Source organism: Schistocerca americana, chromosome 3 (assembly GCF_021461395.2).
Source record: "Schistocerca americana isolate TAMUIC-IGC-003095 chromosome 3, iqSchAmer2.1, whole genome shotgun sequence".
Taxonomy (NCBI): domain Eukaryota; kingdom Metazoa; phylum Arthropoda; class Insecta; order Orthoptera; family Acrididae; genus Schistocerca; species Schistocerca americana.
This window is the reverse complement of record NC_060121.1, coordinates 571973120-571987536: the sequence shown is the minus strand read 5'-3', so window position 1 is coordinate 571987536 and position 14417 is coordinate 571973120. Positions and strand designations below refer to the sequence as shown.

At 40.8% G+C, this 14417-nt stretch overlaps 1 protein-coding gene across 2 annotated transcripts in view; it reads right to left on the bottom strand.

Moving 5' to 3' along the window:
* Positions 1 to 14417, bottom strand: part of LOC124607405 (carboxylesterase 5A-like) — a 104836-nt gene that overhangs the window by 65734 nt on the left and 24685 nt on the right. Inside the window, exon 4 of one of the 2 annotated variants that reach the window (XM_047139729.1) lies at positions 685 to 870. The exons of the other annotated variant lie outside the window; for it this stretch is intronic. Within the exon in view, the coding sequence (XP_046995685.1) occupies positions 685 to 870 (186 nt within the window). The remainder of the gene's footprint in view (positions 1 to 684; positions 871 to 14417) is intronic. 2 annotated transcript variants of the gene reach the window in all.

Sequence of the window (14417 nt, the reverse complement as noted above, 5' to 3'; positions counted from 1 at the left end):
AGTCATTTACTTCAATAACGCGCTTCACCCTTTATGGCATAATCAGATTGTTTAAAATAACTGGTTATAAAATCCATGTTTCATAGAGTCGCAGATAAGGGATATGCACCTTAAACGCGCCAGCGAGCTTGGCCTTAGGAGCGCATGATTGGACCACTGTTACACATGAATACCTGCGGTACCAGCTGTGCACGGCATAACAGGTCCGTTTCACGCTCGTGTGGTCTCGAACCGGACCCGTATGATCAGATTTATATTTATGTAAGAGTGGTCCTTATGCCAGGCTGCTATGGTGAAGTTTGCTGGTGTGACCAAGGTCCTCCCCTCTCATTTTGTGACTCTATGACGGATGGATTTCATGGCCGGCTACTTTCCCACGGTATTGAAATAAGTAGCTTTTCAACCCAGACTATTTTTCAACATTAAGTAACGAAGAAATATCACAGTTTCAATATACGGGTTTTGTATTATAGGATAGTTGCAAAAGGGTCTAGGAGGGCTTTCTAGTAGCACAACTGCAATTGTCTTCTTCGAAGGTGTATTAAATAGCCACGCAGAAGTATGCGTTGCCAGTGATGAAGCCCATTTCAAGAAACTCACTGGAATTTCAAGGACCATAGATTACGTGCAAACACTTAGTGATTCAAGAGTTAGAGTTGAGTGTCAGCAGCACTCTGTACCGACCTGCAGACAGCGGCGACACCAGGTGAAAGGACACACACATGGCTCCAGCGCTCTCACCAAACAGAGTGACCAGCTGATGGTCGCCGCCGAAGCTGGCGATGTTCCTCTGCACCCAGGTCAGCGCCAGCTGCTGGTCCTTGTTGCCTGCGTTACCGGGAACTACCTCGTCACCCGTACTCAGGAAACCTGTAAAACACACACTGTTCCTATTTTTTACTTAATAAAACACTATGAACGACCTAAAGAGAAAATAAATTAAATCATTTTTCATTGCTTCAGAACTTTGTTTCCGTATAAAAAACAAAAGCAAATTATCGAATGTGGAAGTGTGGTGAAACATTCATCCAGAATGGCAGGCAGGTTCCTAAGCCTGGGTAAGGTTCGCCTCCCTGCTACTAGCAATTAATTCATGTTTTGGAAATCTTAAGGGAAGTATCAATGCCTTATCCTCATAATGTTAAATTTAACATATAGTATCCATTTTTCTCAGGAATTACATAAGATAATAAAACGAAACTTTTCCAGGATATTGAGTCACACCTTATACATTCACTGATCTACTATCAAGTATCTATCGTAGTTAGCAATCAAGATACAAATTTTAAAGAAAATTTTTAAAAAATATCAAATTTTTCAAAAAAAAAAATATTTTTATGATGAAGCTACGAGTGCTGTCTCTACCTTTGTAGATCCGCTGACAATAAAAATTAAAAATTTCGGAGCAAGTCAAAGTAGTTTCTGAGATAAGGGGAAGCGTTTGCAAAAATAGTAGTTTTTCAGAAATCTCATTTGAAATTTAAGTAAATCAAAACTCACTGTTGAATGAATAGACCATCTAAAACTGTCCAGTTCCCTAATATTTAACATCCTGAGGGTCAGCTGGATGCAGTCTCTTTTTTCCGTCTTAGGGATCTTGCTGCTTCTACGGAATTTTTTCTCGTAATTTCTGCCTTGGAGAACCACTGTCTGCCCAGTTCTTGTAGGACTGCTTACTGCTTCTGTATTAGGGCCAAACGTAGATCCAAATTGCTTCAGAATACTTATTCTGCCTGAATTTCCATCAATGAAGTTGATCACAGCATCGCTGCCCACGATATTCCGTGTTTTCAAGCCCACAAATACGTTTTTGGGTACCCTGTTTCATGGAACACTGTTGAAAGGCTCACTTACATTCTGAGGTCTTCATGTGATGCATTTCTTCAGAACATCTACTGGTGCTAGAGCTGTATACACTGATGTGACTAAAGTCGTGGCATAGCGATATGTACATATACACATGGCGGTTGTACAGCGTAAAGAGGGTAGAAAACAGTAGTACACTGGCGGAGCTGTCACTTTTACACCGGTAATCCATGTGAAAGGGTTTCCGACGTAATTATGGACGCACGACGTTAATTAACAGACTTCGAACGCGGAATGGTATCTGGAGCTAGACACATGATACATTCCATTTCGGAAATCGTTATGGACTTCAATATTTCGAAGACTACAGTGTCAAGAGTGCGTCGAGAATACCAAATTTCAGGCATTACGTCTCACAACAGACAATGCAATGGCCGACAGTCTTCACTTAACGACCGATAGCAGCGGTGTTTGCATAAAGTTATCAGTACTAACAGACAACCAACTCTCCGTAAAATAACATCATAAATCTATTTGAGAAGTACGACGAACGTATCCATAAGGACAGTGCGGCGAAATTTGGCGTTAATGGGATATGACAGCAGTCGACAGATGCGACTGCCTTTACTAAGAACACGACATCATCAGCAGCGCCTCTCCTGGGCTCGTGGCCACATCAGTTGGACCCTATACCACTGCAGAACCGTGCCTGGTCAGATGAGTCTCGATTTCAATTGGTAAAGGAGCTCGAGTGCAGTGCAGACCCCAGGAAGGCATGGACCCAAGTTGTGAGGAAGACTCTGGGCAAGCTGGCGGCAGCTCTGTAATGGTGTGGGCTGTGTCTGCATGGAATGGACTGGGTCCTCTGGTGCAACAGAACCGATCATTGACTGGAAATGAGTATGTTCCCAATCAACGATGGCATTTTTGTTGGGATAATACACTATGTCACCAGGCCACAGATGTTTGGGATTGGTTTGAAGAACATTCTGGACAGTTTGAGAGAATGATGTAGCCATCCCCATCGCCCGACATGAATCCCACCGAACTTTTGAGGGACGTAAACGAGAGGTCAGTTCGTGCACAAAATCCTGCACGGGCAAAATTATGGACAAATATACAAGCACTATGGCTCAGTATTTCTACAGGTAACTTCTAGCGATTTGTTTAGTCCATGCGACGTCGAGTTGGTGCACAACGATAAGTTTATGCAGTTGGGTATCCATTCTTTTCTGTACAAGACTACCTCTTGCGACGTTATATCATCACAGGTGTATGCTGTCAGTTGCTACTCTGAATGAACTGGAATCACTGTCACCAATGAATTTGGCATAGAGAAAACCAAGTTGATCTTCAAAGTACTGGTAGATCTTCACAGTTGAGGCACTTTCCTTTCCTCCACAGGATTCCTCATATGGTTTCTGATAGATGGGCTCATGTAGTTGTTTCTTTTCATTATAAGTATCCACATTTGTGTATCCACGGCAATGTTCTGATAATACCTGAAAGTGAAACACCTTTCCTGTACCAAAACTTACAGTAGATGCGCAAGAAATTTTAGACTGATGGCCCCTTTTCTACCATGACCCATCAAATACTATGTAAATGTCGTCGTTACCATGATTTTCTTTAACTGCTTCCACTGCTCCAAATTGCATTGACTCTTCTGCAATTATTTTTATTTTTCTCCCGAAAGCATCTTGGAACATTAGTAGATTCATAAGAGCACACAAAATTTATCATCTCACGCCATAGTAATATCTGACGTCCATCCAAAAAAGGTTATTGCTCCTACATTTTCAGGAGTCCATAATCCTTTATTACTCCAACAATTCGAACAAGACACTTCCAAAGTAAGAAATAACAATTTCTTTCGAACACGTTTCAGCAATAATTGTATCTCTCCACCACCCAATTATAGCATGCAGTTTGATTACACATTGTTTTTATTACACTTAAACGTAATATGAAACTGATATCACTGGCACCAATTTCACTGTGCACTTCATTATTGTTCACAAACTTCTTCTTGGAATCACTTAGTGTTTCTCGCCCTCATTTTCTGGGTGTAAACTTCCAGCAGGACATGTTCCGTGGAATCTATTTACCTTATTTCTTTTCTTCTTAATTATTCCTTTTGGTGAAGTCATTTTAAAGAGAGAAACATCAGCAACAAGTCCAAATATACGCAACGATAGGTGTGATATGCCCCACAAAATGTGCATGATACATTGTACCACAAACAGGAAGTGACATAACAGCAACCAATGTAGCCAACTTATGCAGCAGAATGTTTACTATAAATCACGGTCTTCTAGAGAAGAGGGTATTCGAGGCACCTTGCAATAACTGAGAAAGTGGTTATGGAACCTGTAGAAATAAACTTGTAACGTAGCAAGTTATTACGAAACAACATTCGATGCAGTAAGGTACGCAGCCGTGTAGCAGTCACTTCAGGATGGGTAAGTTTATTATTTGCTCTGATTCACAGCGCAGCTTTCATTACCAGCCGTGAGAACGGACTCAAGTGACATTCCGTCAGTACGCAAATTCATACCCTCTACGAATCTAAATAAACCATAGTTACTATAGTCCGATTTTGTTCAAACTTGGTACACTGTCTTTTGTCATTAACGAAAGAATCCTGTAAAAATTTCAGATTTTTATCTATTATAGTTACAGAGACTGAGGAAAATACCTAAATGTACTAAAACCGACACTTATATTTTAAAACTCAGTTAAAAATAAGAACAGATTGCTTTTCATTATCAATAGAAGCTACAACAAAGTTTTCTGAGTATAAAATTACATAATTAGAATTTTCTTTCTTGCGTTATGTAGCATAAAAATGATTCAGAATTATTATTTGCTTATTATTTTGTTGTGTGAATACATGGGAATGAATGAGAGAGCGTATGTGGGACATACATTAGTACTTAATGTTATTTTATGTAAAACCTTGCAAAACTGAACCGGTGGAAAGTTGTGTTGCAACTACGATGCTGATGACATATGTCAATTTTGTAAGAGAGAAGCCAGAATAAAAGTCTGAAGCGGAATAAGTTTCTATATTAATTTAAAGAACATTTTGCATTTCATTCTATTTCATTAAGTAATATGTTGTTGTTGTGGTCTTCAGTCCTGAGACTGGTTTGATGCAGCTCTCCATGCTACTCTATCCTGTGCAAGCTTTTTCATCTCCCAGTACCTACTGCAACCTACATCCTTCTGAATCTGCTTAGTGTATTCATCTCTTGGTCTCCCTCTACGATTTTTACCCTCCACGCTGCCCTCCAATACTAAATTGGTGATCCCTTGATGCCTCAGAACATGTCCTACCAACCGATCCCTTCTTCTGGTCAAGTTGTGCCACAAACTTCTCTTCTCCCCAATCCTATTCAATACTTCCTCATTAGTTATGTGATCTACCCATCTAATCTTTAGCATTCTTCTGTAGCACCACATTTCGAAAGCTTCTATTCTCTTCTTGTCCAAACTATTTATCGTCCATGTTTCACTTCCATACATGGCTACACTCCATACGAATACTTTCAGAAATGACTTCCTGACACTTAAATCAATACTGGATGTTAACAAATTTCTCTTCTTCAGAAACGCTTTCCTTGCCATTGCCAGCCTACATTTTATATCCTCTCTACTTCGACCATCATCAGTTATTTTGCTCCCCAAATAGCAAAACTCCTTTACTACTTTAAGTGCCTCATTTCCTAATCTAATTCCCTCAGCATCACCCGACTTAATTAGACTACATTCCATTATCCTTGTTTTGCTTTTGTTGATGTTCATCTTATATCCTCCTTTCAAGACACTGTCCATTCCATTCAACTGCTCTTCCAAGTCCTTTGCTGTCTCTGACAGAATTACAATGTCATCAGCGAACCTCAAAGTTTTTATTTCTTCTCCATGAATTTTAATACCTACTCCGAATTTTTCTTTTGTTTCCTTTACTGCTTGCTCAATATACAGATTGAACAACATCGGGGAGAGGCTACAACCCTGTCTTACTCCCTTCCCAACCACTGCTTCCCTTTCATGCCCCTCGACTCTTATAACTGCCATCTGGTTTCTGTACAAATTGTAAATAGCCTTTCGCTCCCTGTATTTTACCCCTGCCACCTTTAGAATTTGAAAGAGAGTATTCCAGTCAACATTGTCAAAAGCTTTCTCTAAGTCTACAAATGCTAGAAACGTAGGTTTGCCTTTCCTTAATCTTTCTTCTAAGATAAGTCGTAAGGTCAGTATTGCCTCACGTGTTCCAGTGTTTCTACGGAATCCAAACTGATCTTCCCCGAGGTTGGCTTCTACTAGTTTTTCCATTCGTCTGTAAAGAATTCGTGTTAGTATTTTGCAGCTGTGACTTATTAAGCTGATAGTTCGGTAATTTTCACATCTGTCAACACCTGCTTTCTTTGGGATTGGAATTATTATATTCTTCTTGAAGTCTGAGGGTATTTCGCCTGTTTCATACATCTTGCTCACCAGATGGTAGAGTTTTGTCAGGACTGGCTCTCCCACGGCCGTCAGTAGTTCCAATGGAATATTGTCTACTCCGGGGGCCTTGTTTCGACTCAGGTCTTTCAGTGCTCTGTCAAACTCTTCACGCAGTATCATATCTCCCATTTCATCTTCATCTACATCCTCTTCCATTTCCATAATATTGTCCTCAAGTACATCGCCCTTGTATAGACCCTCTATATACTCCTTCCACCTTTCTGCTTTCCCTTCTTTGCTTAGAACTGGGTTTCCATCTGAGCTCTTGATATTCATACAAGTCGTTCTCTTATCTCCAAAGGTCTCTTTAATTTTCCTGTAGGCGGTATCTATCTTACCCCTAGTGAGATAGGCCTCTACATCCTTACATTTGTCCTCTAGCCATCCCTGCTTAGCCATTTTGCACTTCCTGTCGATCTCATTTTTGAGACGTTTGTATTCCTTTTTGCCTGTTTCACTTACTGCATTTTTATATTTTCTCCTTTCATCAATTAAATTCAATATTTCTTCTGTTACCCAAGGATTTCTACTAGCCCTCGTCTTTTTACCTACTTGATCCTCTGCTGCCTTCACTACTTCATCCCTCAAAGCTACCCATTCTTCTTCTACTGTATTTAATTCCCCCATTCCTGTCAATTGCTCCCTTATGCTCTCCCTGAATCTCTGTACAACCTCTGGTTCTTTTAGTTTATCCAGGTCCCATCTCCTTAAATTCCCACCTTTTTGCAGTTTCTTCAGTTTTAATCTACAGGTCATAACCAATAGATTGTGGTCAGAGTCCACATCTGCCCCTGGAAATGTCTTACAATTTAAAACCTGGTTCCTAAATCTCTGTCTTACCATTATATAATCTATCTGATACCTTTTAGTATCTCCAGGGTTCTTCCATGTGTACAACCTTCTTTCATGATTCTTAAACCAAGTGTTAGCTATGATTATGTTGTGCTCTGTGCAAAATTCTACCAGGCGGCTTCCTCTTTCATTTCTGTCCCCCAATCCATATTCACCTACTATGTTTCCTTCTCTCCCTTTTCCTACACTCGAATTCCAGTCACCCATGACTATTAAATTTTCGTCTCCCTTCACAATCTGAATAATTTCTTTTATTTCATCATACATTTCTTCAATTTCTTCGTCATCTGCAGAGCTAGTTGGCATATAAACTTGTACTACTGTAGTAGGTGTGGGCTTCGTATCTATCTTGGCCACAATAATGCGTTCACTATGCTGTTTGTAGTAGCTTACCCGCATTCCTATTTTCCTATTCATTATTAAACCTACTCCTGCATTACCCCTATTTGATTTTGTGTTTATAACCCTGTAGTCACCTGACCAGAAGTCTTGTTCCTCCTGCCACCGAACTTCACTAATTCCCACTATATCTAACTTCAACCTATCCATTTCCCTTTTTAAATTTTCTAACCTACCTGCCCGATTAAGGGATCTGACATTCCACGCTCCGATCCGTAGAACGCCAGTTTTCTTTCTCCTGATAACGACATCCTCTTGAGTAGTCCCCGCCCGGAGATCCGAATGGGGGACTATTTTACCTCCGGAATATTTTACCCAAGAGGACGCCATCATCATGTAATCATACAGTAAAGCTGCATGCCCTCGGGAAAAATTACGGCTGTAGTTTCCCCTTGCTTTCAGCCGTTCGCAGTACCAGCACAGCAAGGCCGTTTTGGTTATTGTTACAAGGCCAGATCAGTCAATCATCCAGACTGTTGCCCTTGCAACTACTGAAAAGGCTGCTGCCCCTCTTCAGGAACCACACGTTTGTCTGGCCTCTCAACAGATACCCCTCCGTTGTGGTTGCACCTACGGTACGGCTATCTGTATCGCTGAGGCACGCAAGCCTCCCCACCAACGGCAAGGTCCATGGTTCATGGGGGGGGTAAGTAATATAACAGAAATTAAAATTGTAAGTAATATAACAGAAATTAAAATTGTAATGACATAAATGACTATCTGATTACTGGTTGGCTAAGGCAAGTTTTTCCACGAGAATGATCTGCAAGGATCATTCTGATTGGTCATTCAGATCAATAGCCAATCTGAATTAAGCGGTTCCCGCGCGCAATTACGCAGAGAGGAGAGGAGCATCGTCGAGCAGATGCGCAAAACTATAGACCTATATCTCTGACGTCGATCTGTTGTAGAATTTTAGAACATGTTTTTGCTCGAGTATCATGTCGTTTTTGGAAACCCAGAATCTACTATGTAGGAATCAACATGGATTCCGGAAACAGCGATCGTGTGAGACCCAACTCGCTTTATTTGTTCATGAGACCCAGATAAATATTAGATACAGGCTCCCAGGTAGATGCTATTTTTCTAGACTTCCAGAAGGCGCTCGATACAGTTCCGCACTGTCGCCTGATAAACAAAGTAAGAGCCTACGGAATATCAGACCAGCTGTGTGGCTGGATTGAAGAGTTTTTAGCAAACGGAACACAGCTTGTTGTTATCAATGGAGAGACATCTACAGACGTTAAAGTAACCTCTGGCGTTCCACAGGGGAGTGTTATGGGACCATTGCTTTTCACAATATATATAAATGACCTAGTAGATAGTGTCGAAGTTCCATGCGGCTTTTCGCGGATGATGCTGTAGTATACAGAGAAGTTGCAGCATTAGAAAATTGTAGCGAAATGCAGGAAGATCTGCAGCGGATAGGCACTTGGTGCAGGGAGTGGCAACTGACCTCTAACATAGACAAATGTAATGTATTGCGAATACATTGAAAGAAGGATCCTTTATTGTATGATTATATGATAGCGGAACAAACACTGGTAGCAGTTACTTCTGTAAAATATCTGGGAGTATGCGTGCGGAACGATTTGAAGTGGAATGATCATATAAAATTAATTGTTGGTAAGGCGGGTACCAGGTTGAGATTCATTGGGAGAGTGGGGAAAATGTAGTCCATCAACAAAGGAGGTGGCTTACAAAACACTCGTTCGACCTATACTTGACTATTGCTCATCAGAGTGGGATCCGTACCAGATCGATCTGACGGAGGAGATAGAGAAGATCCAAAGAAGAGCGGCGCGTTTCGTCACAGGGTTATTTGGTAACCGTGATAGCGTTACGGAGATGTTGAATAAACTCAAGTGGCAGACTCTACAAGAGAGGCGCTCTGCATCGCGGTGTAGCTTGCTCGCCAGGTTTCGAGAGGGTGCGTTTCTGGATGAGGTATCGAATATATTGCTTCCCCCTACTTATACCTCCCGAGGAGATCACGAATGTAAAATTAGAGAGATTCGAGCACGCACAGAGGCTTTCAGACAGTCGTTCTTCCCGCGAACCGTACGCGACTGGAACAGGAAAGGGATATAATTACAGTGGCACGTAAAGTGCCCTCCGCCACACACCGTTGGGTGGCTTGCGGAGTATAAACGTAGATGTAGATGTAGAGAGTCACTCACTAACCTGCTTCCGTGTAACACCATGCTAGATGTCTCTGTGAAAAGAGTATGTAAATTAAAGAACTAGAGAGTCCATTGTGTTTATAATATGTCGTGACTAATACGGCTTAAGTTACGAACATTTTCATAACAAAAGATCTCTCATTGGTTTTTTTATCTTTAGAAGTCTTTTGATTGTTTTGATCATGTTACTCTCCAAGATAAGCACATGTTTTATGAAATTGATGGTTTTAATCACACTCAACAAACATTATGCAAAAGGTTGCCCTGAATACTTCCAAAAATGATGGAAGGGTAGAAAATTTTAGTCATTAAGGAGAAAACACAAAGGGAGTTCCACAGGATTTAGTTTTGGGTCCACTTCTATTCCTTATATTTGTGAATGACCTTCCATTTAACAACTTGGTACTTTATGCAGGTGATACGTTACAATAAATCGCATTAGAGAGAAATCAATGTACGAGATTCTCATAGTAAAAGATATTTTCCGAACTATTATAAACTGGTTCTCAGAAAATGGATTCTTCCTAAATTCTGAAAAAGCACACTATATTCGGATAGTAGAACGGTACATTACCGACTCATACTTTCAGGAAATACTTCCTATCACTTAAATTTAAATTTGGTGTTGGAATATTTCTCTTTTGAAGAAAAGGTTTCCTTGCTATTGCGAGTGGGCATTTTATATCCTGTTTACTTCTACTGTCGTTAGAGAGTTTGCTACCCTAATATCAATACTCACTATTTTTATTGTTCCATTATCTAATCTAATTCTTTCTGTTTCACCTGACTGAATTCAACTACATTCATTACTCCTGTTTAGCCTTTGTAAATAACCATCTTTTAGCTTCTTTTGACGACAACGGTTAAGAGGTGGCATGAGCCCCCTCTCATATTTCTATCTTACTCTGGGTAATTCGATTTTCCTCTCTAATTGCATGCCATGAAAAGTTGCTATTCCTTCACACACGGACTTCCCACGCAGCATCTCTCGTCACCTGGTTGGTCTGGTAACAGGCGGGTCCTCTGATCTTGAAAGGGTTCAGTCGACGGTTGTGAGGGAGTCGAGTGGATGCTTTCCTGACACCGACATTGTCATAAGAGCGGGAGTGACTCGCCCACAGGGGCCTGAAGGAGCGGCTGGGCTAGAGATTCCGTTACTTCACAGAAACGTAGTGAAAACGCTTTTGGCAGGCTACCAGCGAGGTATGGGAATGAATTGTGTTCCCAGGCGGTCTTGGCGGGCAAATTACCGCGTTTTCTGCAAAATTGTAACTGTGATTGGCTTGCTCAGGGCATAGTTCCGTGACGTAGCAAAATCGTCGAAGAAATTGGCGCCAAGAATCTCTATTGGTGGAGTGGTAGTGCTTCGGCAATAGCGTGAAAGTTTCCGCCAGTTTTCGAGTTGCTGATTGGAACGTTTAACCACGCCACTGTGTCGTGGGGGCGGAAATATTCTGTGTTCAGCTTGTACGGGTGCTCTTGAGAGAGTCGTCTCTCGCCTTTCAGTCGGGCTAGGTTACAAAACTGAGCTCTCGCTGCTCTGGACAGTCTGCCTTCTGTTGGCTATCTAATATACTTTGATTTTTAATTGTAACTGTTTCATGAAGTTTCTGAAGTTTCGACCTCAACGTAACTTTCCGAGTACAGTTGGCAATTGAGCATTCCGCGTACAAGCAGCCTATGTTGTCCATCTTGAACAGTTTTGGCTAAAGTTGACTGTATCGAAGTTACTGTGCGACTTCGCTTGTTAAAATCAATCACTGTACCGTACCATCAGTGATTGTGTGGCGAACCTTCTTCGCGTCCCTCAGAGGCGCATTTGTATTGATAGGAAGTCGTCTGGAACAACCAGACTAGGATAATTTGTTTCGGGCTATACTCACGACATTATCATCACCACGACGGGATGTCGAAGCAACCAGCCATCGCTTCCAGTACGCCAGATCGTGTTCTTGCAGTTAAGAAGACAGCTTGGTAATGTATGTCTGCAGCACCGGCAGATTAGGGAATTTTCTCTGTGATAATCAGAGCTCAGCAGAGCGCGCCTGTTCCCATCCTTTCTTACGTGGTTCTGTCTCGGATGTTCATTGCCTGAGTTCTCAGTACTGTAGCAGCAATTAATGTTGGGTTGGCTGGGTGTTTCTCTTAAGATTTGAGTTGCAAGGAATTGGCTCCACATACCACTTGGTCATAAATGTCACAATCTAGTTTATGGACAACCTCACCTTCACAGCATTTATTTGAGTATCCAATTTGATGTACTGTAAATGTTTCATGTGTTTGTTTACTATTTTGAGTTTAGTCATAATAAATCAAATTGTTATTTTGGACAGAAATTTCTGTTAATCGGTAGAGCAACCCTTTCATTTCTCACTACGTTAATGAAACTTTCCTTTATCTATTTAATTTCTATCAAATTAAATTATTGCAGGTGCCAAACTTTTTTCTACTCCACTTGCAGGGTCGATTACAGTCAGTTCGCGTTTCTTCTTAATCCATGTGCAACAGCAAAAGTCGGAGTTAGAAAAGGGGGGGCTTAGCGCATCATTTCCATATGAAGATTCTAGAAGAATTTAGTGTTACATACACTGCTAGCCCCGGCACCTCGCACGGTTATTCCTTTCAATTAATCTTTCAAAGGTTCTGCCACCTCTGCCGAAATTAACAATGTCATGGGGAGACCATAAATTATTATTTCAGATCCCTGAACTTAATTTCCCTACAAGATTTTGTACCTAATCTACTTTATTGCTTGACTAATGCACACGCTGAATAACATAGGCTCACTCCTCAGTCACTGCCTCATTTTCATGAACTTCGATTTTTATGACTGGAGTTTTGCTCCATATAAGTCGTAGATAACTTTTTGCTATCTTTGTTTATCCTTTATAACTTCACATTTCCAAGGAGTACATTTCAGTCAACATTATCAAAAGGTTTTCTAAATCTACAATTACCATAAATCTAAATTTATCTTTCATGAAACTATCTTCTAAGAGCAGTCATAGGGTCACTATTGCCTCTCATGTTCTTACATTTCTCCGGAATTGGAACTGAAGATGCGGCGCGCTAAAATAATATATACACATGTCGATAAAAATGCTTCTACTTAAAATCAAAGATATGAAACCAGTAAGCCCGCCGTTGTGACCGAGCGGTTCTAGGCGCTTCAGTCTGGAACCGCGCGACCGCTACAGTCATAGGTTCAAATCCTGCCTTGGGCATGGATGTGTGTGATGTGTGTGATGTCCTTAGGTTAGTTAGGTTTAAGTAGTTCTAAGCTCTAGGGGACTGATAACCTCAGAAGTTAGGTCCCATAGTGCTCAGAGCAATGAAACCTGTTGATTAGTTTTTTCTGATACGTCCATTGATGTCAGTGGCAAATTAGATAGGAAAATACGTAGACAGAAGAGCAGAAGAGATTCATCAGTGCTTTTTTTAGGATTTTTTAATAGAGCTTCTGATGTTCCTGAAACCGAAAGCTTGCTATCAGCATCCTTTATGACGTCTGGCATGGACAGATAGACATGAGCTTTTAATGCGACGAACCATTTAAAACCTGAGAAGTATACAGCGAATAATAGAGAGACACGTCCTGGAGCTACTAGGACAAAAGCTTAGAAAGCAAGAGGATGACATTAGAAAACGTTTAACATGGGTAAAGGGATACGTGTGACTGAAGAACGTAGCTGAAGTTAGAATCTATACCTGGATCAAATAACCAAGTGGTGCAATGCAGTATGTTTACAGGGTAGTTGCTATGAATAACCAATCAGAGAATGAGCGGTGTCACGCCTTCTGTTCTGTTCACTTTTGTTACATCGCTTTGGTACCTCCTCAGATACCACAGTCAGTTGCAGACGATGCTTGATACCGATAACATAACTATTGTGATTTGTTTTCGTTCCTTTATTGTGTTTCCGTGTGGCATGTTTGTTTTACATGGATGAACATCCTAAACTAGTGACGATAGTGCACAGGATAAGTGACATGACCGCTGCCACCGTATTAAGCAATCGAATACTACACGTTATTGGGCAGAGCATGAACGTATCCAGAAAGGAAACACCCAGCTGTAGCTGCCTGTGACATATTGTACATGCAGACGAATATCAACAGACAACGTCGCACTGTTCCTCCCATGTTCGACTGTCAAACACCTTGTAATTTTGATTAGGGTGTAGAAGAGGTTTTCTGCTACTAGTGGATGTCAGATTGGTAATAGAGATTATGTAGTGTTGGATTTGAATGGAATGCGTATTATCTAGACGTGGTGCTCAATTTAACAATTATTTTATTTAGCATCAAAGTTTTATTTATCAAAATGGAAAATCACTTAGCATAAAACAACTATGTATTTTGTACCCTGAGAGAACTTCAAGTAGGCTGAAAATAATCACAGCATAATAATCATTTTAAGAAAGCAGAACAAAGTTAACACAGAACAAACTCTATCTTGCCTCACACTGGACAACTGGCTAACATCATAACAATTTAAAATGCATCACAAAGTTAATAATTCCAGTAGAAGCAGCAGTAAACACCTGTTACCCTGTTCAGTCATTCATCATAAGGAATTAGAGCCTTTTTTGCGAATAGTGTACACCACTTGGGATTTGTGAGTGTAGTTCTTTCCGAATTAACTGACTCTTTCGTTTGGATAAG